At 60.6% G+C, this 20,304-nt stretch overlaps 3 protein-coding genes across 4 annotated transcripts; 2 read left to right on the top strand and 1 right to left on the bottom strand.

Moving 5' to 3' along the window:
* Positions 1 to 17: 17 nt before the first annotated feature.
* On the bottom strand, positions 18 to 5,295 carry TCHP (trichoplein keratin filament binding). The gene is made up of 12 exons (XM_017813931.1): positions 5,107 to 5,295; positions 4,866 to 5,037; positions 4,607 to 4,678; positions 4,020 to 4,088; positions 3,514 to 3,687; positions 2,789 to 2,901; positions 2,400 to 2,466; positions 1,960 to 2,132; positions 1,660 to 1,741; positions 1,292 to 1,477; positions 1,104 to 1,217; positions 18 to 568 (listed from the first exon to the last, which is right to left on the bottom strand). Exons 1-12 carry the CDS (start codon positions 5,268 to 5,270, stop codon positions 536 to 538), a joined length of 1,419 nt encoding a protein of 472 aa, XP_017669420.1. The 5' UTR covers positions 5,271 to 5,295; the 3' UTR covers positions 18 to 535.
* Positions 5,296 to 6,416: 1,121 nt separating this feature from the next.
* Positions 6,417 to 9,448, top strand: GLTP (glycolipid transfer protein). The gene is made up of 5 exons (XM_017814011.1): positions 6,417 to 6,612; positions 7,304 to 7,365; positions 7,620 to 7,753; positions 8,360 to 8,510; positions 8,659 to 9,448. The coding sequence occupies exons 1-5, from the start codon at positions 6,510 to 6,512 to the stop codon at positions 8,839 to 8,841; spliced, it is 633 nt and encodes a 210-aa protein (XP_017669500.1). The 5' UTR covers positions 6,417 to 6,509; the 3' UTR covers positions 8,842 to 9,448.
* Positions 9,449 to 10,129: 681 nt separating this feature from the next.
* TRPV4 (transient receptor potential cation channel subfamily V member 4) lies at positions 10,130 to 19,012 on the top strand. 2 transcript variants are annotated; one of them, XM_017814009.1, is made up of 16 exons: positions 10,130 to 10,192; positions 12,539 to 12,994; positions 13,989 to 14,158; positions 14,398 to 14,550; positions 14,804 to 14,944; positions 15,036 to 15,334; positions 15,815 to 15,994; positions 16,079 to 16,237; positions 16,341 to 16,433; positions 16,611 to 16,684; positions 16,769 to 16,934; positions 17,137 to 17,203; positions 17,435 to 17,748; positions 17,888 to 18,015; positions 18,223 to 18,344; positions 18,532 to 19,012. In XM_017814009.1, exons 2-16 carry the CDS (start codon positions 12,618 to 12,620, stop codon positions 18,672 to 18,674), a joined length of 2,586 nt encoding a protein of 861 aa, XP_017669498.1. In that variant the 5' UTR covers positions 10,130 to 10,192; positions 12,539 to 12,617; the 3' UTR covers positions 18,675 to 19,012. The 2 variants fall into 2 exon arrangements, with proteins under 2 accessions (XP_017669498.1, XP_017669499.1); XM_017814010.1 differs by having other exon boundaries at positions 10,145 to 10,192; positions 12,558 to 12,994.
* Positions 19,013 to 20,304: the final 1,292 nt, after the last annotated feature.

Below are 20,304 nucleotides of genomic sequence, written 5' to 3'. Positions count from 1 at the left end.
AAAGAAACAAATCCTTGTTCAGGTTTCATTCATTCTTTATTACAGAAGTGAAAAACAACATTTAATGAAGTCTTCAGCACCTTCTGGAGAGGAATTGGACAAATTAAGAACTGGTGCCACAGCACACATTATCTGACTGATGTGCAAAGTGCATAATGAATTATCTCCCAAAAGCCAGCTGGGCACTCAGGCACATCCTGATTCTCAGAGGTGGGAGCCTGACAGAGCACATCCTGGTTTGCAGCTCCCATTCCTTGTATTCTTTCATGGCTGAGATCCACAGGGCCCCATTATTTGCTGTGTTGCCACAGTCCAGCTCTTACTAAAACATATCAGCACAACTCCAGTTCTCCGAGGGTGCTCACACCCCCACATTCTTGAAGGCAGTAGAAATTTGCTCTTGTTCAGCTGGGCCACAGCTAAATATTTTCACAAATCTACTGTAGCCTGTCCCAGAGCCACCATTGTTTCAGGAGTTCCTTGAGTCTTCAAAGTTCTCTTTCTGTAGTCTGGAGCTGCATTTAGTGCTCGTTCCTCAGGTCCACGGTGCCTTTGGGTAACTGTAGACCTAACAGGGTCAGAACAAAGACCAGAACTGGTTTATGGGCTTTAAAATTAATCCACACACACACTATTCAACATGCAAAGGAGGTAATCTGCTGGGTAGGGGGGGTTAGGTAGGGTTACTCAAATTCAGCTTTGTTTTTAGAGCCAGGCAAAGCAGGACAGACACCAAAGACATCGAGCAGTGGAGATGCACTGTCCCAACTGCCTTAATGCAGCCCATAAATTATTGTCGGCACTGAATAACATCTGAGACACTAGCAGTGCATCTGCTTCAAACATTCTTTAAAAATTAGGGACTAAAGTATCAATATCAGCAAAAAAGAAAAGCAATTCCTAAGAGAAAACTACAGAGCTCTGTTAGAGGACAGGACAGCCCGGTGATCTGCTCTAGCACCGTGTGACAACTGAGGTGGGGATCAGACACAATGAGAATTGTGTTGCCTAATGCCATCACCCTCTGTGATGGGCTCGTGTGTCAGGGTGGCCTGTGTGCTGGGGTGACCCCTGTGTTGTCAGGTGACCCCTGGTGACCGTACCCTGCGCTCGCCCTCCTGCTGCACGAGCTCCTTGTGGCGCTGCCGGGCCCATCTCTCCTCTTTTTCCTCCTCCCTCCACTGTTCTTCCTCCTCTTGCCAGCGGCGCTCTGTCCCCTGGGCACGGAGAAATTGGGGATGAGATTTGGCACCTTCACCATTCCTGTGTGTCTGTGGGAACCTCGCCCTACCTGTGCCTCCAGCTCCTGCCTGTGGGCTGTCTTCAGTTCCTCCTCCTGCTCCTTCTCCCTCCGACTGAGTTCCTTTGCCTCTTCAAGTTCTCTGATCAGCTGCTCTCGATACTTCAGGGTCTCTTCCTGTGCACGTCTGTTTAACTTGATTTTCTCTTGGATCTGGCGCTGTCTGCCTGCAAAGACCTGTGTGAAGGCAGAGGATGGAGGGAGAAGGTGGTTAAGCAGTTCCCAGAAAACATATCAGACAAGGAGAAAAATTCTGCCCTGGGTACAGAAGGCTGTGACCCTCTGGAGGGTGTCGGGTTACAACTGGAACAACAGTTTCTTCGTGACAAGGGAGAAACCTCATCAAGAAGGGTCATCACCTCATTCATCAGGCGATCTCTGGCCACCTTCTCCCTTTCCCATTGTTCTTTCATCATCTCCCACACTTTTTTAGCTTCTTCCCTAAAGGAGAGAGGAGGAGTTATCTCTGAGGTTAAAATCCCTGTGTGCTCCACAGGCACAGAGGAGCTACCTCGTGCTTTAGAGGAGCATTTGGGTTTCTCTTCATGTTTGTTCCCAGGCAGGTGGCATGTCCACCAGCCTGTGCCTCTGAGACCCTCTGACCAGGAACATTCAGCACACACAGTGTTCAGAGGATGTTCTGAGGTGGGCAGACTCACGTAAAAAGAGTCTCTAGCTCTGCCTCCCTCTCCTTTTCCAACTGGAGCTGTTCCTCGATGACACGCTTCATCCAGGCCACGTCTGCCACCCCCTGTTCCCGACACCCCAACTGCCGGAGATGATTCTCATTTTCTCTCTCGAGGAGGGCTGATAAGATTTGCCTGTCTGTCTCCTGGAGATAAACCACAAGATTAACAACTGTCCAACAGGCTTCCAGCCTGTGTGCAGGGCTCCTCTCCAGGTGTAACTGGTGACAGTGGCGAGGGTGTGCTCAGCAAGATGCTCTGTCTGCTGCTTCCCCATGAGCTTTGTGCCCCAGCCCTGTGCACAAGCTGGAAGGGGCCTCCTGACTAATACTGGAGGCATCAGAGGCAGACACAAACAAAACACACAGAGCAAGGCTTTTCACCACACAGTAAAGTATGAGTCAATCTCTTACCAGCTCCTCCTGTATCTGCTGCGCTCGTCTCTTTAACTGGGCACCACACTGATGCCTCAAAAAGCGACTGAAGGAGGGAAAAAATGGCAAAATTAAAAAAAAAATCAAACATTCAAACTGACTCTATAAGCTCCTTGTTACTGTACACCAGCACTCAAGGAGGTACATCTGTAACAACATGACTTAGAGGCAGCAGAGGAACCTGCTGCAACAAACAAAAAGAAGAAAGGGCACCAGTGCATCTGCTCCTTGGCTGTTGTGGGTGAGTCCATCAAAATCCAAATATGTACATCCTACCACTGCTAGCTGGAATATCTCCTCAAGCCTCAAGTACTGCTGTGGACTCAGGAACAGATTCTATCCAAAACAAGCTCCACTTGGTGTCATACCCAAGCTCTTTCTGCCTTCGGTGCTCTTCCATTTGTTTCCTCTCTTCTTCCAAGTTCTCCAGCTCCCACTGCTGCTTTAATAAATTCTCTTTTTCTTTTTTCAGCTTTTTTGTCTAAAAAGGAAAAAACAACCACCAAGACAGAGTACATCAGAGAGCTGCAACATCCCAGAACGCCTGTTTGACCAGAGTTTGTACCCCATGCTGCTCCTCTGCAGGCATGGAAAATCCCCCTGCAGTCGTATTCCACATTCACTTAATTCATAGCTCAGAGCACAGAGACACTGAGGAGCTCCTGCTGGCAAAGCCTTTGACCTGGACCTGCCACACTTAGAAGTTCCTACAAATCTTTTTATCTGATGCAGCACAGAATCCCAGACTGGTTTGGGTTGGAAGGGACCTTAAAGATCAAGTTCCAACCTGCTGCCATGGGCAGGGACACTTTCCACTATGCCAGGTTGCTCCAAGCCCTGTGCAACCTGGCCTTGCACACTTCCAGGGACTTCCCTGAACCCTTCAAGAGGAGCAAACAAGCTACAAGGGTTCAGCTATATGGCAGCATTCAAGGCAGAGGTCTGCACTACCAACAGAAACTGCCACAGCTATCTTCATCCCACATTTCATCCAGTGCAAACCCAGAGGGAAGAGGTCAGCTTGCTGTATTTCCAAGTGAAGCAGTATTTCCAAGTGTCGTTTCTCCTCAAATGAGGAGAAATTTAAGATTACCTCTGCCTCCTGCAATTTCAGTTCTTCTATCTGCTGCAGCAACATCTCTGCTTGATTCTTCTTCTCCAGCTGATGCTTCTTTTCCTCTTGTCTCACCCTTTCCAGCTCTTCCCTTCGTGCCATTTCATACTTGTTTTCATAACGTTTCTTCTCTTCGAGTTCAGTCACCTCTTCCTTTCCCAGCCAAAAGAAAACACAGCATTTCAGGTTAGGCTAATGCAAACAAACACCCTCTGGCTCAGATCCACAAATCAGTCTCCTGCAAGCTGGATGGTTTGCCCTTCCTGTAGAATTCCCTGCTGCTGTGGGAATGAGCTCCGTGCCCTTGGTTGTTATTTGATTCAAGACCAAAAGAAAACAAACAAACAGCAACTCCTGTTCCTCCCACCTCTGAGCCAAGTCCATATGGGAAGACAAGATGTCTGCCAGCCAGGGCAAAAGGCACAAGTGTCACACTCCACCAGAGTCCTCCCAGTGACAGAAACACCAGGGCTGCCCCTCCATACCTTGTTTTTATTTGTTAGCTGATCACCCCAGGCCTCTATCACGTGCTTCTTGTGCAGCTGCGACTCCGCCTGGAGACACAACAGACATGGCATGGCCATCGGTGCCAGAGGTTCTCCTGTCTCCCGGGATCTTCCAGACGCTCTGGAGCACCATCTGGCCCAGCCACAGCCCTGAAGTCCCAGCAGGATGTGCCTCTGCAGAGGTGGGCTCGTCTGGGTGTCCACAGTGCCCACCACGTCCCAAGCTGAGGGTCAGTCTCACATGGGAAATGCCAGTGTGACAGTGACACCAGGGCTGGAGCAGCAGGTGGGTGGAATAAAGAATAAGGAAGTACCACAGCATGGCAGGGACTGCTGTAAAAAGCACCTGAGATACTTACATTGTGGAGGCTGAAAATCTGCTCTGAGTGAACAGACTTTTTAAAAAATACTGGCTTTGAAAGGGCTTCTTACACAGTTAAACCATTTCACTTTGCCTTTTACTGATCAGAGCTTGGGGCAGTTGCTGTGATATGAGTGACAACAATATGTGCGTGACTTTCAAGTTAAAAACTGCTTTAATAAGTACAAGGCAGCACGGACTAAACAGAAAGTAACATCACCTCCTGGAGCTCTGTGTTGTTTTCCTTCCAGTGCTCTTGCAGCAGCTGCTCAGGAACCTGGGAACAGAGAGCTGGGTCAGGTCAGGATAGGGGAGGGCTCAGCATCCCAAACCCCCCCAAGGTTCAGAGCACCAAGTGCTGAACAGCGAGGAACTCCTGGGGACTCCCAGCAGGTCCCGCTAGCACAGCTAAAACACGGGAGCGGCCCTTCACGGGGAGGGATGCGGGACAAGCCCCGGGATGCGGGACGAGCCCGGTCGGGCCGCGCCCTCACCTTCGTCCCGCGCTCCTCGCTCCGCATCCCGCCCCGCCGCCGCTCCCGCAGCTCCGCCGACAGCGCCTCCCGCTCCTCGCGCAGCAGCCGCCGCAGCCGCTCCCGCCGCTCCTCCAGCCGCTCCCGCCGCTCCGCCACCGCGCTGCCGCACACCGGGGTGTCAGGGGGACGCCGGAGTCCCCCCGAGACCCTGCCCGGACCCCGGCCGTACCTGCGCGGGGGAACGCGGGGCTCGCTCCAGCGCGCCTGCCGGGAGCAGCACACGGCGGCGCGGGCGAAGGAGCGGCTGGTGCGCTCCCACTGCTGCCGGTTCCGCTCCTCCAGCTCCCGCCGCTCCGCCCGGCGCTCCGGGCTGAGGCCCCTCAGCAGCCACATCGCCGCCCGCTGCCTCGGCAACGCGCCTGGCGCTACGGGCAGCGCCGAGGGACGCAGCGAGACGGGCTCCGCGGAACGGGAGGGAGGCGGGGACGGAGGGAGGGACTCGGGATGGAGAGAGGCGGGGACGGAGGAAGGCGAGGGTGGAAGAACGGGGACATGAGAGGGTTCTCCCGGTGACCCGACCCGGCGGTGCCGCCGCGCCCCGAGCGCTCGCAGGACGCGCAGAAGCGGCCCCTGAGCCGAGCCCGGGGAGGTGCCACTGTGCCGGGTCGGAGCGCCCGGACCCGCGGGGTTTATGGCGCTGTAAATATTCCAGGGGTTAAAGGTTTCTGTCTCTGCCCGCCTTGGCACCAGCGCGTCGCCCAACCGGGATGGGTGACCCGGGACAGGATGGGCACAGCGGGACGGGCTCCGGGCACCCCGGCTGGGGCTCTGGGCACCCTGGGACAGGATGGGCACCGTGGGGTGGACTCCGGGCATCCCAAGAGGGGGTCAGTGCACCACAGGATGATATCCGGGCATTCCGGCGTGGGTTCCAGGCACCACGGGGGTTGTGTGGCATCGGGGACAGCGGCGATAGCAGCCGGCAGCCCCCGCAGGTGCCACCGCCGGTGACCCGCAGCTCCCCGCACCCGCCTTGTATCCGCACCCTCCCTTCGAACTGCCGATCGCTATCGTCCCACGACCTGTTTTTCCAGAATAACCGGTAAAAACACCGCGTTTGGGGCTCTGTCGCCAGCAAATCGCCTCCCGGCGCTGCGGACGGGCTGCGCCTCCCTGCGCTCCCACGCCTCCCTCCTTCACCTCTCCGTGTCCCCCGCTCGGTGTCATTTTCCCACCCAACCCCCTCCACTGAGGTGTTTAACCACCCCCGCGCGTCGAGGTTTGTTTTCCATCTGCTCCCTATGAAATATTCATCTCCCGTAAATAATTCAGGGCGGCCCGCCTGGCACACGGAGCGCAGGCAGGGCAGAGCGGGGTCTTGTGTTCCCCCTCTCCCCGCGGCTGAGGGGACTCTGAGAGGGCTCTAGGGGCGTGGCCTCCTCGTCGCGCCGCAGGTCCCGCCCCTCTCCGCTGCGGCCAATGGCCGGGCACCGCTCGTATGGGAGATGCACGGCCATTGGCCGCAGCGGAGGGGGGCGGAGCGTGGTGTGGGCGCGCTGCCGGGTCGGCCCCCGTTAGCTTCAGATCCCCCTCAGCCGGGGAGTGGTGAGGGGGAAGTTGAGAGGGTGTATCATGGCGCTTCTGCTGGAACATGAGTTCAAGCCGCTGCCGGCTGACAAGCAGATCGAGACCTTGCCCTTCCTGGAGGCCGTGGCGCACCTGCCGCCGTTCTTCGGTGAGACCGGGCTGGCCGGGGGTGGGAGGTACGGGCTGGGATAGGCCTGCTGCGAGCTCAGCTGCTCCGCGGTGCCCCCTCCACAATCCTGGGTCGTGACCCCCCTACCTGGTTCACAGCCCCCCCGAGGGGCTCACCCCGGACTTGGCTGCTGTGCCTGGGCCGAGGTTGCATCACAGTCCCGTCAAACCCGCCGAGCAGCGCCGTTGGGGAGCGTCCTGGAACACCCCATCCAGAGGCACCGCCCGGGGCAGGGGCTCTCCCATGCCAGCTATGGATCCCACCCGTGTCCGGACCTGAGTGGGTGTCGGCGTGGCCACCCTCGTGGCCCGGCGTGTCCGCTGCCCTCCACAATGTCGGCTATTGTGTGGCGGCTCCATGGCAGCCCCGGAAGGGCAGGACATGGGGCTGCCGGGCTGGGGACGGGCAGTGTCCGGAGCCTGTCAGGCTGTTCCAGGACGTTCTGCCAGGGCTGTGTCCCGGAGCCGGGGGGGGGTTGGAGGTCACTGCTTTGGCCGCAGTGGGTGGCAGGGCTGTCCAAAGGGCCAGCAACCCAAAGATCCTGTCCCAGTCCCGCTGGCTCGTGTCTCAGCATCCAGGCTGTTCTTAAGGTAAAACCTGTTGGTTAAGGGGACTTGGTGTGTCTCCTGTGTCACCAGTGTGTAAACGTCCTCCTTCCACATTTTTACAGATTGCCTGGGGACTCCCATCGTCTACTCGCCGGTCAAAGCAGACCTGACTGGAAATATCAAGGTAGGAAGGGGCTCAGGAGGGCTTAGGGAGAACCCCTGGGCAGGGAGGCTGTGGGATTGGAGAGACAGGACCTAGAGGTGTTTCAAAGGGCTCTTCTTCCCACGGAGCCTTCTGGGCTCAGCGGTGGCTCATTCGGTGTCGTGTTTACTCCCGGGGCTCCTGCCCAGAGCCCTGTGAGCAGCCATCGTGTTTCCCCGCTCCGGTGCCGCCCTGCCCGGCAGCTCCCGGGAGCCAACCCCCTTCTCTGCCCTCAGAAAATCCGGGCTGTTTATGACTCCAACCCTGCCAAGTTCAAAACGCTGCAGAACATCCTGGAGGTGGAGAAGGAGCTGCACGGCTCAGCCTGGCCCAAGATAGGCGCGACGCTGGCGCTGATGTGGTTGAAAAGGTGACTCACGGCATCGGGAGCTGTCCCAGCACGTGGGGAGCTGGTGAACACTGGCTGGAGGCTGTGTAGGCTGGACTGCTCCCTTGGGCTGGGTCTGGCCATTTTGGAGAACAGAGCTGTTGGGAACTGCCTCCTCAAAGCTCCCCTGGGAATGCACGTGGAAACTCAACCTCAGAGTATGAGCTCTCAGATTGTCTGGACAGGCCAGGACCCTGCAGTGCCAGGGGACCCCATGGGGCTGCACCTGGCCCTGTCCAGCTCAGCCCTTGGGCCCAGCCTCACCTGGGGGCTCCATCCTGCCCTACTCCCCATATCTCCCCCAGGGGCTCCATCCTCCTCCAATACCCATGTGCTGCCCCACAGGGTTCCATCCTACACAGGTCCCCATGTGCTTCACCAGGGGCCATCCTGACCCTGTCCTTCCTGGGGGGCTCAATCCTGCCCTTCTCTCTCTTCCCTGGAGGCACCCACAGAGACGGGCACCAGCCCTACAAGGGGAATGCAGTGCTGAGACTGTGGGATTTTTGGGGTGCTTGGACACGCAGGGCTGGAAGCTGGGAAGCAGCACCCCCTTTCCTCACCCCAACATCTCTGCTCTTCCCCCAGGGGCCTGAAATTCATGCTGGTGTTGCTGCAGAGCATCTCCGATGGCGAGCGGGATGAGGAGCATCCCAACCTCATCCGAGTGAACGCCATGAAGGCTTATGAGATCGCACTGAAGAAATACCATGGCTGGATGCTGCAGAAGCTCTTCACGGTGAGCGCTCCCCCCTCTCCAGTCATCCAAATGCCGTCCCTGAGGTCATTCCCATGTGCTGATGAGCATCCAGAGACCCTGCAGCACAACCCAACCCATGGTCTCCGTTGGGTGTGTGGGAGTCTAATGCCTTCTCCCTGTTTTATAGGGCTCAGTCTATGCTCTTCCCTACAAATCCGATCTGCTGAAGGCCTTGGAGAAAGGTAGAGAAGTAAAGGAGGAGGAAAGCATAGAAAAAATCCATCAATTTCTCACGAGGGTCACCCCAATCCTGGATGCAATTTATGAGATGTACACGAAGATGAACGCCGAGCTGAGCTACAAAGCCTAAAGCTGGCACGAGACTGGCATGGATTAAATAAGGTGTGATGGGTGTTACCTGTGTCTTCATCACTGAGGCAGCTGGGGCAGCTCCCAGCTCTCCTGTGACTTCAATTCCTGTCTGGATCTGCAGTGGATAACCTGTTTTCTAACCAAAAAAATAATAATCATTAATTTTCTATTAAGAACACGGCAATAAAACAATTGCGGGTGTCACTGTAGGATTTCCCAAGAGGAAAACCAAATGTTTCTAGTCCCAGCTCCCGGATTCCTGTCTCCGGTGGGGCAGGGAATGAAGTGTGGTGGTGGCAGAGTCCTGCTGATGCGACCTTGGACCTGTCTGGCACTGGGACTGCGCCCGGATCCCGCCACACACCGACAGCACCTTGTGCCGATTGGCACCGGATCGTCCGGAATGATGCCCAGAGCGGAGGAGCCAATGACTTCCCGGGTGCCCCTGATTTCTCTGGTGCCGGCGTGGGACCGAGTCCCTCCGCCGGGATGCGGCAGCCGGGTCTGTGCCGGTGGTGTTTGCGGTGCCTTACGAGCCCCCTCACCTTCTGTGCTGCCGATCCCCTGCACGGGGCGGGAGCAGCACTTAATAAAAACTGACAGTACCACGGCTCGGGAGGCTCATTTGGGGCTGTCCCCAGGGAATTTGTTTTGGGAGAGTGCTTTGGGGCTGTTCTTAAGGGGGGGGCTGCTTTGCGAAGGGTGTTTTGGGGCTGTTCTGGAGGGAGCTGTTTTGGTTCAAGGGTTTTTTGGGGGACTGTGCCTCGCAAGGGCTGTTCGTGGGAGAATTTGGGGGCTGTTTCAGGGAGGGTGTTTTGGGGGTTGTTCTGGGGAGGGTGTTTCAGAGGGCTGTTTCAGGGGATTGTTCCTGGAGGGGCTGTTTTAGGGAAAGGTGTTTGAGGAGGGTGTTTGGGGTAGCTGTTCCAGGGGGCACTGCTTTGGAAAGGTGTTTTCGGGCTGTTCTGGGCAGACTGTGTCAGCGAGGGTGTTTTGGGGAGGGCGACTTCGGGCTGTTCTTGAGGGAGCTGTTTTGGGAAGGATGTTTTGGAGCTGTTCCTTGTTTCAGGGAGTTTGTTCCAGGGGAATTTATTTAAGGGACAGTGTTCTGGGGGGTTGTTCCCAGAGGCTGTTTTGTAGAGGGTCTTCCCGGGGGACCGTTCCTGGCCGAGCCAGTGCCCGGTGCCGCAGGGGCGGGGGGGGCGGGCGGGGGCCGATCCCGCGGGCGGGTCCCGGTGCCGCCCCCGCCGCTGGAGCCGGGGCCGGGCCGGGGAGGGGCCGCTCTCCGGGACCGGCCCCGCGGAGACTCGGCGGCGCCGGAGCCGACGGGACCCTCCGCGGGACCCTTCGCGGTACGGACCGGGGGGAGCGGGCAGAGGGGGGGCACGGCCGGGGGTGAGACGGGCCGGGACGCGGGGACCAGGGCAGGATGAAGCCTCCCGGGGGGTGACACAGGGCAGGATGCAGCCCCTGGGGCAGCCACGGAGACCAGGGCAGGATGGAGCCGCCAGGTGAGGCGGGGGTCGTGGGCTGAGCTGGGCAGGGCCCCCTGGCCCCGCGGAGTCCTGATGTGTCCAGGCAATTTGGGGGCTCACGCTCTGAGGGTGGGGTGCTGGGTGCGTTCCCAGGGGAAGCTTTGAGGAGGGGGTTCCCACTGGCTCCAAACCCCCCGTGCTGCCCACGCCGAACTCCCGGCTCTCACCCAGGTGAGCACGGCCCCAGTGGTATGGATGACTTTAGGAAATGTCTGGATCACTCCGGATAAGCGTTTCCAGCATGACCCCCCTGTGGTTTCAGTGATTCACTCCCACTAGAGACCTTCCGGTTTCAGTTTGAGTGACACTTTAATGCCATGGGACACCACCCCTGCCGCCCGCCCAGGGTACGTCCGTTCACATCCCGATGTCGGCGACAGTGTCCGTGCCCCCGTGGTGGGCTGGAGTGGGGATTCACCGGGGATACTGGTCCGGTTGGGAGGTACCTTGGTGGGTAGCTGGGGAGAGGTTGGAGCACAGGTGGGGTTTGTGTTGGATACAAGAGCTGCACATTGACTCAGTTATTCCATGAGGTGAGGAAGTCTGAAAACTCCAAGCCCAAATAACTAACGGGCCAAATCAAACCCCTCTGACAGCACCTTTCCTGGCAACGGCCGTGCCCAGGGGAGTGCCTGGGCTGGCGGTGCCGGCACCGAGCCGTTCTTTTCCCACATAACCTTCCAGTCCCGGCCGGTGACAGCAGGTGTGACAGTCCGGCCGTGTGTGGGTTTTCCCTAAAGCTCTGCTTTCCCGGGTCGCAACGCAGCCCGGAGGGCTCGGGTGCTCCGTCCCCATTCCCAGACCGCAGGATCAGTTGCTTGGCAATTCCCTCTTCTCCGTTGTCCAAGGTCAAACCGGCCATGCGAGGGCTCCCCGCTTGCGTGGGGTCGGAATGTGAGACCTGCGGACTTTGGCAGGTGCTTGTGGAATTTCTTGCAGAGTTAGGGATGGCAGGAAAGCCAGCAAAGAGGAGAAACCGTGTGACTGTGGTTTACCCCGTGGCCCCCTCTAGGGCTGTATCGTCTCAGCTTGGTGTCCCCCAGGGCTGCACTGTCCCTGCTGAGTGTCCCCCAGGGCGGTGGAAAGAAGGGGCCGCTGTCTGAGCTCCCTCCCCGTTGCTGCGGGGTTTTGGGGTCGTTTGCCACCCTCATCCCCCGTGCCCACGGGAGAAGCGCGGGGCTGTCGGGGCGGCTGTGGGACCCGCTGCCGAATTCAAGCCCGTCGCCGCCTGCGCTGCCCTCCTAGCAGGGCCCAGCCTGTCCCTGTGGGTTGTTGCACAGAGCTGCAGCCCAGCACTAAATGACACGTTTCCCGCTACTTTTTCTGTCTCGGGACCCGCGGGGAGGGCTGAGTTCGCCGGAGGCAGGAGCTGTGCGGAGCCCTAACGCTGCCGGGATTTGCCGGTGGGTTTTGGTGAAAAGCGGGGCTGGGGGAGCGCTGGGGTCGGTCACCTGTCCGTGCGGGCAGGGATGTGCGGGCAGGACACGGCCGTGCCGGTGGCACAGCACAGAACTTTGCTGGCCGCGCTGGTAGTGCAGCTCTCCTTCAGCCCCACGTCCCTCTGGGCAATCTAAACCCGTAATTTCTTCTCCCAACCGCTGTCCCGGCCCTCCCGCGGGCTGCAGCCCCCCCGTGCCGCGCCTGTCCCCTCCCAGTGCCCAGAGCCGGGTCCCACCGAGCCCCCCAGGGCTGCGGGAGCTGTGGAGCATCTCGAGCAGCCCTGGCCCCGTTCCCAGCTCTGCTGCGGTGGCAGCTCCCGCTGCGTCTGGGCGCTTCCCTGGATACTTCCCTTGACGTGGGGAGTATCCCAAGGAATGTTTTCTTTCCTTGGGCGGCAGATCGAAGTGCACAGGGTCTGCTCTGTGCCCTGTCCTGGGCTGCACCCCGGCTGACCGCAGCGGGGCCGGGCTCGCCCTCGCCCAGCGCGGCAGCGCCGCAGCCGAAGGGGCCCCTACAGACGCGAGGGGTCCCCGCAACCGGGTAGGTGGGTGCCGAGCAGAGCAGGGACAGAGAGGACCAGCCGGGACACTGAGTTACAGGGAGTCCGGCCGGCCCCAGCGGCTGCCAGGGTGGGTGTGGGACCTGTCCCGCCGCGGGGCTCCGTGCCCCGGAGAGAGGATGGGGACAGTCTTTTGGGGCTGACACTTGGTTTTCCGTTGCCAGGTCTCCTACTCTCTTGAAGGAGCCGGGGGTCACAGCCACCCAGGCAGGTCACTCGTGCCCGTCCCGCGGTTCGGGGACCATGGCAGACCCCGAGGACCCCCCGCGCGTTGTTGTGGGCGATGGCGGGGAGGGCGCGGGGGAGGACGGCTCCCTCCAGAACGACTCCTTCCCGCTCTCCTCGCTGGCCAACTTGTTCGAGAGCGAGGACACCCCGACCCCCGCCGAGGTAGCGCGGGGACCCCCCGGCGCCGGGGATGGAAAGCAAAACCTCCGCATGAAATTCCACGGGGCCTTTCGGAAAGGCGCCCCGAAGCCCATGGAGCTGCTGGAGGCCACCATCTACGAGTCCCCCGTGGTCCCCGCGCCCAAGAAAGCCCCCATGGACTCCCTCTTCGACTACGGTACCTACCGCCACCACCCCAGCGAGAACAAGCGCTGGCGCAGGAGGGTCGCGGAGTGAGTACGGGACCCCCGGTGCGGCGGGGGGTGCTGGGGTCGGGGCACCCAGCTGGGTACGGGGATGCTCAGCAGCTGAGGACGGGGATAGCCCTTCGAGTGGCACTTCGGGGTGCTTTGGGCAGGGATGCCACGAACAGGGAGCAGCTCCCAGTGAGTCCCAGTGGCAGCGCTGGGCTGTGCCATGCCGCACCATGTCGTGGTGAGGGTCTGCAGCCTCACCACCGGGGCCGGGAGCCGGGAGCGCGGGAGTGCGGGAGCGCGCCCCCCTTCCCCCTTACCGGCGCCATGAAAGAGGCTCTGTGCGCCCGGCCGCTCCCCTGGCCGGTGCGGCCGTCTGGCTCTGGCATGAAAGGGCTTTTCAGGAGGGCCTCCGCCCTGCCCGCGCCAGGAAACCGGAGCGGGGGGGAGGGCAGCCCGCAGCCGGACGCACAATGCCCCTCTGTGCCGGGCACCTGGGGCGGCCACCGTGGCCCCCCGCCAGAGTCCCCACCCAGGGATGCAGCCATCAGGGACAGCGGGGTGTCCTCCCGTGGAGGTGGGTGGAGCTGGCCGGGACGCCCCGTGAGCCCTCAGCCTGGGGTGCCTCTCTGGGGCAGCCGCCGTCCGTCCTGCCCCCATTCCCGGTACCCGGAGCTGACCGGTTGTCCCCAGTTCATCCCGCTGCTGCCAACTGCTCCGACCGGTTTAGCTTCGCCCGTGGTGCTGGAGTGTGACCAAACCCGCGGCCCGTTCCTGCTGGGGGCGCAGCTGGGGGCCCAAAGCCCTGCAGCACCGGTGGGAGCCGGCGAGGCGCCCACCACCCCCGTGGGCGATGCTGGGAGCACTGGACTGCTGTGGGTGGGGAGGCTGTCCCGGCCCCGTGGGTGACCCCAGCCAGGGGGTGTCCCCGGTGTGTCTCCGGTGCCCAGCGGCTGAGCACCCTCAAGCTCACTGCACTGGTGGGAAGCCGAGGCAGCGGCTCCGGTTCCCAGCGCTGGGGTTTCTCCCGCAGGAAGCAGGCGCCGGCAAAGGGACCGGCTCCCAACCCGCCCCCCGTCCTTAAAGTCTTCAACAGACCCATTCTCTTCGACATCGTTTCCCGGGGGTCCCCGGCCGGCCTGGACGGGCTCCTCTCCTTCCTCCTCACCCACAAGAAGCGCCTCACAGATGAGGAGTTCCGAGGTGAGGACTGGGGGGTTCCCTGCCCTGGGACAGGGCGTGGTGCCGGGGCTGTGCCATGCCAGTGGTGATCCCTGTATTCCTGTGGGGATGGTGATGCACAGCCCGGACACGGGAAGCTGTGACGTGCAGAGCCTGGGAGAAGCCAGGGATTTGGCCAGGGAGTGCAGGGGTGTGGGACTGGGCACCCCCATGGCCAGGGGGGCTGATCCCGAATCCTCCTCAGCACCCTCCCATTGCAGAGCCCTCCACGGGGAAGACCTGCCTGCCCAAGGCGCTGCTCAACCTGAGCGGGGGCAAGAACGACACCATCCCCCTCCTCCTCGACATCGCCGAGAAGACGGGCAACATGAGGGAGTTCATCAACTCGCCCTTCAGGGACGTCTATTACCGAGGTGGGGGAACGTGGGGCCACTGCTGGCCCTGCCTGGGCATGGGGGACACTGCAGTGATTCGGGGAGCAGCACAGCAGGGACCCTGGGGGGATGGAGGATGCTGGGGAGGTTGGGGACTGGGGCAGTGGGGACCTTGGGGAGACTGGGGGGCTCCAGGGGGATTTGGGACTGGAGCAGCAGATACCCTGGGAAGGCTGGGGACCCGGGGAAACTTATGGGGCAAGGTGGCAGCTGAGAGTCACTGGTGTCACAGGTCAGACAGCCCTGCACATCGCCATCGAGCGCCGCTGCAAGCACTACGTGGAGCTGCTGGTGGAGAAGGGAGCGGACGTCCACGCCCAGGCCCGCGGCCGCTTCTTTCAGCCCAAGGATGAGGGCGGATACTTCTACTTCGGTGAGCAGGGAGGGAGCCCAGGGGTCACTGCTGTGCCTCAGGATGCCCCCGCAGCGGGGCAGAGCTGACGGGAGCCCCGATGTCCCTGCAGGCGAGCTGCCCCTCTCTCTGGCCGCCTGCACCAACCAGCCCCACATCGTGCACTACCTGACGGAGAACGGACACAAGCAGGCGGACCTGCGGCGCCAGGACTCCCGCGGCAACACGGTGCTGCACGCCCTGGTGGCCATCGCCGACAACACCCGCGAGAACACCAAGTTCGTCACCAAGATGTACGACCTGCTCCTCGTCAAGTGCGCCAAGCTCTTTCCCGACACCAATCTGGAGGCACTGCTCAACAACGACGGCCTGTCCCCGCTCATGATGGCAGCCAAGACCGGCAAGATCGGGGTACGGTGACCCCCAACGTGGGGAGACATCTCTTGCCATCCCCAAGGCACGGGCTGAGCCCTGTCGCACTTGGGGGATGTCCCTGCTGGCAGCACAGCTTCTTTGCAGATGCTGGTGGAAACCTGGATGTGCAGCCTATTAACACAGCTAATTAACACCCCATTGCATTCCAGTCCTTCTTTAATTAACCCCAGGCCTCGGCACAGTCCATCCTCTCCCCTGACCTGCCCTCAGCCTCTGATGGGGTGGGCAGGGGGGTCATTAAAAATACAAAAGCTGGGGAACTTCCCACTGTGGCAGTGTCCCTGCACCCCTGCAGCACCTTGGGAGCCCCCCAGGAGCACCCTGGGAGCACCCTGGGCCCACCACAGTGCAAGGGGTGGATTGGGTGATGTGCCTGGGATGGGGTGGGAGGAAAGCAGGGTACCCCAAGCGGGTCAGGGCCAGGTCTGTGTGCGAGCAGTCCTCTCCCACTGGCAGATCTTCCAGCACATCATCCGGCGGGAGATCACGGACGAGGATGCCCGGCACCTCTCACGGAAGTTCAAGGACTGGGCGTACGGCCCCGTCTACTCCTCCCTCTATGACCTCTCCTCGCTGGACACCTGTGGGGAGGAGGTGTCTGTGCTGGAGATCCTCGTCTACAACAGCAAGATTGAGGTGTGTAGGGACTGGGGGGACTGGGAGGGGTCTGGGGGACACTGGGGGAGTAGATACCCTCTGACAGCACCCACTTCCCACCAGAACCGCCACGAGATGTTGGCTGTGGAGCCCATCAATGAGCTGCTGCGCGACAAGTGGCGCAAGTTTGGGGCTGTCTCCTTCTACATCAGCGTGGTCTCCTACCTCAGTGCCATGATCATCTTCACCCTCGTCGCCTACTACCGCCCCATGGAAGGCCCTGTGAGTCCCAGGGTGCCGTGGCACAGCCCCACGGGCCAGCACTGCCTGGCAGGGGGGTCTGCTGGGGATGGGGCAGCAGCTCAGCTCTGTCCTCTCCCCATAGCCCCCCTACCCATACACCACCACTGCCGACTACCTGCGCCTGGCCGGGGAGATCATCACCCTCCTCACTGGAATCCTCTTCTTCTGCACAAACGTCAGTGTGGTGAGGCAGGGGGTCCTCCTGTGGGGCCACTGAGCCCTCGGGGTCTCCAGGGATGACAGGCTTGTGTCCTGAGGCATCTGCCCCTGCTGTGGTGGCCCTGGACACGGGGACCCTGCCACACAGGACTCGCTCCCCCTGGCCCCTCCAACCTGTCCCTCTCTCCTGCAGATCAAAGACCTGTTCATGAAGAAGTGCCCAGGTGTGAACTCCTTCTTCATAGATGGCTCCTTCCAGCTGCTCTAGTATGTAGGGAACCCCTGGGACTACCACGAGCTGCCACACCCCAGGGCTTCTGGGTACAGGGTCTGACCCCGACTCTCCTCCAGCTTCATCTACTCGGTGCTGGTGATTGTCACGGCGGGGCTGTACCTGGGTGGCATCGAGGCGTACCTGGCTGTCATGGTCTTCGCGCTGGTCCTGGGCTGGATGAACGCCCTGTACTTCACCCGTGGGCTCAAGCTGACAGGGACCTACAGCATCATGATCCAGAAGGTCTGGTGGGATCGGGGGTCTTCTCCTTCCTCAGCAGGGCTGCCCCTCCCATAGATGTGCTGCCCAAAGAGGATCCTCCAGGCTTTCTGTAGGGTTCCTGTGGCTCAGCACTGTCCTGCTCCCAGCCTGGCCTTCCTGGCAACACAGTTCAATGATAGTGCCACAGTCCAGCACACCTCACCCTGCTCTCCATCACTTGCAGATCCTCTTCAAAGACCTGTTCCGCTTCCTTCTGGTCTACTTACTCTTCATGATCGGCTATGCATCAGGTAGGGCCTGACTGGAAGCAGGGACCTGGGGGAAGAACAAGCCCTATAGCACAGCTGGGCAGGGGGCTGCAGACCCCCCGCTTTATCCCACCCCCCTGCAGACCCAGCCTTTGCCTCCTCCCATGGTGGAGACGGTCTCAGCAGGCACAGAGCCACGTTGGGGCCCATCGTGGACCCCGTCCTTGCTGCTGCCCCTATGGACTCACCTTCTCTGTCCCTTCTCCCCCCCAGCCCTGGTGTCCCTCCTGAACCCATGTCCCAGCAGCGAGTCCTGCAGTGAGAAGTCCAACTGCACAGTGCCCACCTACCCATCCTGCCGGGACAGCCAGACCTTCAGCACCTTCCTGCTGGACCTCTTCAAGCTCACCATCGGCATGGGTGACCTGGAGATGCTTGAGAGTGCCAAGTACCCCGGTGTCTTCATCATCCTCCTCGTCACCTACATCATCCTCACCTTCGTGCTCCTCCTCAACATGCTCATCGCCCTCATGGGCGAGACCGTGGGCCAAGTCTCCAAGGAGAGCAAGCACATATGGAAGCTGCAGGTACCACCCCAGGGGCTGCTGGGCAGGGGGTCCAGGGGCTGCCTGTGCCCGGGGGGTTGCAACACTGCAGCACCCCAAGCTCCATGGGCAAGGCACCTCCATGCCTCCATCCTTAAGCAGTCCCTGGTGTCCCTGGCAGTGGGCCACCACCATCCTGGACATTGAGCGCTCCTTCCCAGTGTTCCTGCGGAAAGCCTTCCGCTCAGGGGAGATGGTCACCGTGGGGAAGGGCACGGATGGGACGCCGGACCGCCGCTGGTGCTTCAGGTAAAGGCAGGTGCCCTCGGGGGCTGGGGAGCAGCCAAGCCTCTCCCACCATGGCCAGTGGTGTTTTGGGGAGCCAGCACAATGCACTCCTTTGTAGGGTCCTTTGTTCTCAACTGGAGGCAGGTGGAATTGCTGGTGGATGCCAGAGCTGCTGCCCTGGCTCCCAGGCGCTCTCTGCAGCCCCTCTGGATCTGACCTTCCCTGCAGGGTGGACGAGGTGAACTGGTCTCACTGGAACCAGAATCTGGGCATCATCAGTGAGGATCCGGGCAAGAACGACACATACCAGTACTATGGCTTCTCCCACACCATGGGCCGGCTGCGGAGAGGTGAGCGCCATGTCGTGGGCTGGGAACATCCCTCAGGATCTGTGGGGAGGTGAACGTGGTGCCGTGGGCTGGGAGCATTCCTTGGGATGCTGCTTGCAGCCTCTGCTGAGCCCTGAGAGCAGATTTGTGGGCTGACCAGGGAGCAACCACAGGCTACTGGCTCTGCCAATTCCCACCCTCCCCACAGATCGCTGGTCGACCGTGGTGCCGCGCGTGGTGGAGCTCAACAAGAGCTGCCAGCCGGAGGAGGTGGTGGTGCCGCTGGGGACCATGGGCACGGCGGAGCCGCGGGAGCGGCGGCACGGCCAGGCCCCGAGCTCCCCGCTCTAGCACAGTGGTGCTGGGAGCTCATGGACTCTGCCCGGGCCACCAGAGCAGTTCCGGAATTGCGACTGGGCTGGATGGTGCTTGTCTGCTCCTCAGGGATTCGTGCAGCCTCCGTCCCTCAAGCAGCTGCTGTCCCGGTGGGTGTCCAGCCTGGATGGGGGGTCCTGGCCCTTTCCTGGCCATGCTGGAGGTCTCGGCTCTCACCGATGAGCTCCAGTGCCACCGCTTCCCTTCACCACGCTGGCGCCATTGGCTGTGCCATGCCGGCAGCCTCTGGGCTGGGTGTGGGAAGCACGGCCCCCACCGCCCACCAAGGCCAATGGTTTTGCCACAGTTTTTTGCACAGGATTTATATGACTATTTATTTAGTAATAAAGACTGACCCGCCAGCGCTGCCTCCTCCTGGCATTGACTGATTCCAGCTGGGAGAGCCGTGCTGCCGGCACGTCCTGGGGAGGGATGGAGGAGCCGGCTGCAGCCTGTGCTGTGCCGAGCCATGGCCAGTGAATGGCCACCCATCACACTGAGCTCAGGTGCTGTACACGGATTTGCAGGGCCTTGGTGTGCAGGTGGAGTGCACGGATGGGATGTGCAGGTGGAGTGCACAGATATGATGTGCAGGTGGAGCGCACGGATGGGATGTGCAGGTGGAGCGCACGGATGGGATGTGCAGGTGCAGCGCACGGATGGGATGTGCAGGTGGAGTGCACGGATGGGATGTGCAGGTGGAGCGCACGGATGGGATGTGCAGATGCAGCTCACGGTTGCGGTGCGGGGCCGGGGCTGCGCGGCCGCCGCTCCACTGGAGGGCACCACACACCGCGCGATGCGGGACCGGCCGCGGGGCAGCGCGGGGAGCCCGGGCTGGTCCCGACCTGCACCCGGCGGGCAGGCGGGGGAACTGGGTATCCGGGGTGGGGGAGTGGAACCGGCAACAAACCAGTGCTCCCCATCCCCTCCCCATCTCATCCCTACCCTATCCCATCCCCGTGAATCCCCATCCCATCCATCACCCCTCTGTAACTCCATTCCTTCTCATCTAATACCCGCGTGGAGCGGGGGGTGCGCTTTCCTTTAACAGCTGGACGTTGTGCAGCTGTGAAGGAGTGATTTAAGTGGGAAACAGTGACACGGTGGCAAAGACCATGGCCAGGGCCTTGGGGGCAGCCCGGCTCGCTCAGCAAATGCTTTAGCAGCAATGGGGACACTTCATCTTCAAATGTGATGAGTCGCTGTCAGCGTTAACGGCACCGTCTCCGTTTAAATGTGATTTACATACATCTCTCATATTGTGGTTTAAGTATTTCCCCAGGGTGAGGGATGAATATGTTTCATTATCACTCCTTGGGAGAGGCGGAGGTGGCAGCTCCCGCTGCATAATCGAATGAGGAGCTGAGCTGCTCCCCTTCCAGGCCAGTTCTTGGGTAAAAATGATAAACTTGGCTTTCACCTGGCTGGGTGGCTACAGGTCCAGTGGCCAGTCCCAACTGGGCCATGTGGTGTGGCTGAAGGAGCCCTGGAAGAGGACTCAGCCATCTGGCGTGCTGGAGATGGGCTCACCACTGCAGCTGCCCCGGGCTGCAGCACCAGACATGGGATTTTCCGGTAAAATTAGATATAAACCAATTTTTTC

The sequence above is a fragment of the Lepidothrix coronata genome, unplaced genomic scaffold, assembly GCF_001604755.1.
Source record: "Lepidothrix coronata isolate B3197 unplaced genomic scaffold, Lepidothrix_coronata-1.0 Scaffold44, whole genome shotgun sequence".
Lineage (NCBI taxonomy): Eukaryota > Metazoa > Chordata > Aves > Passeriformes > Pipridae > Lepidothrix > Lepidothrix coronata.
Note: the sequence above shows the minus strand (reverse complement) of the source record. Positions and strands in the feature narration are given on the sequence as shown.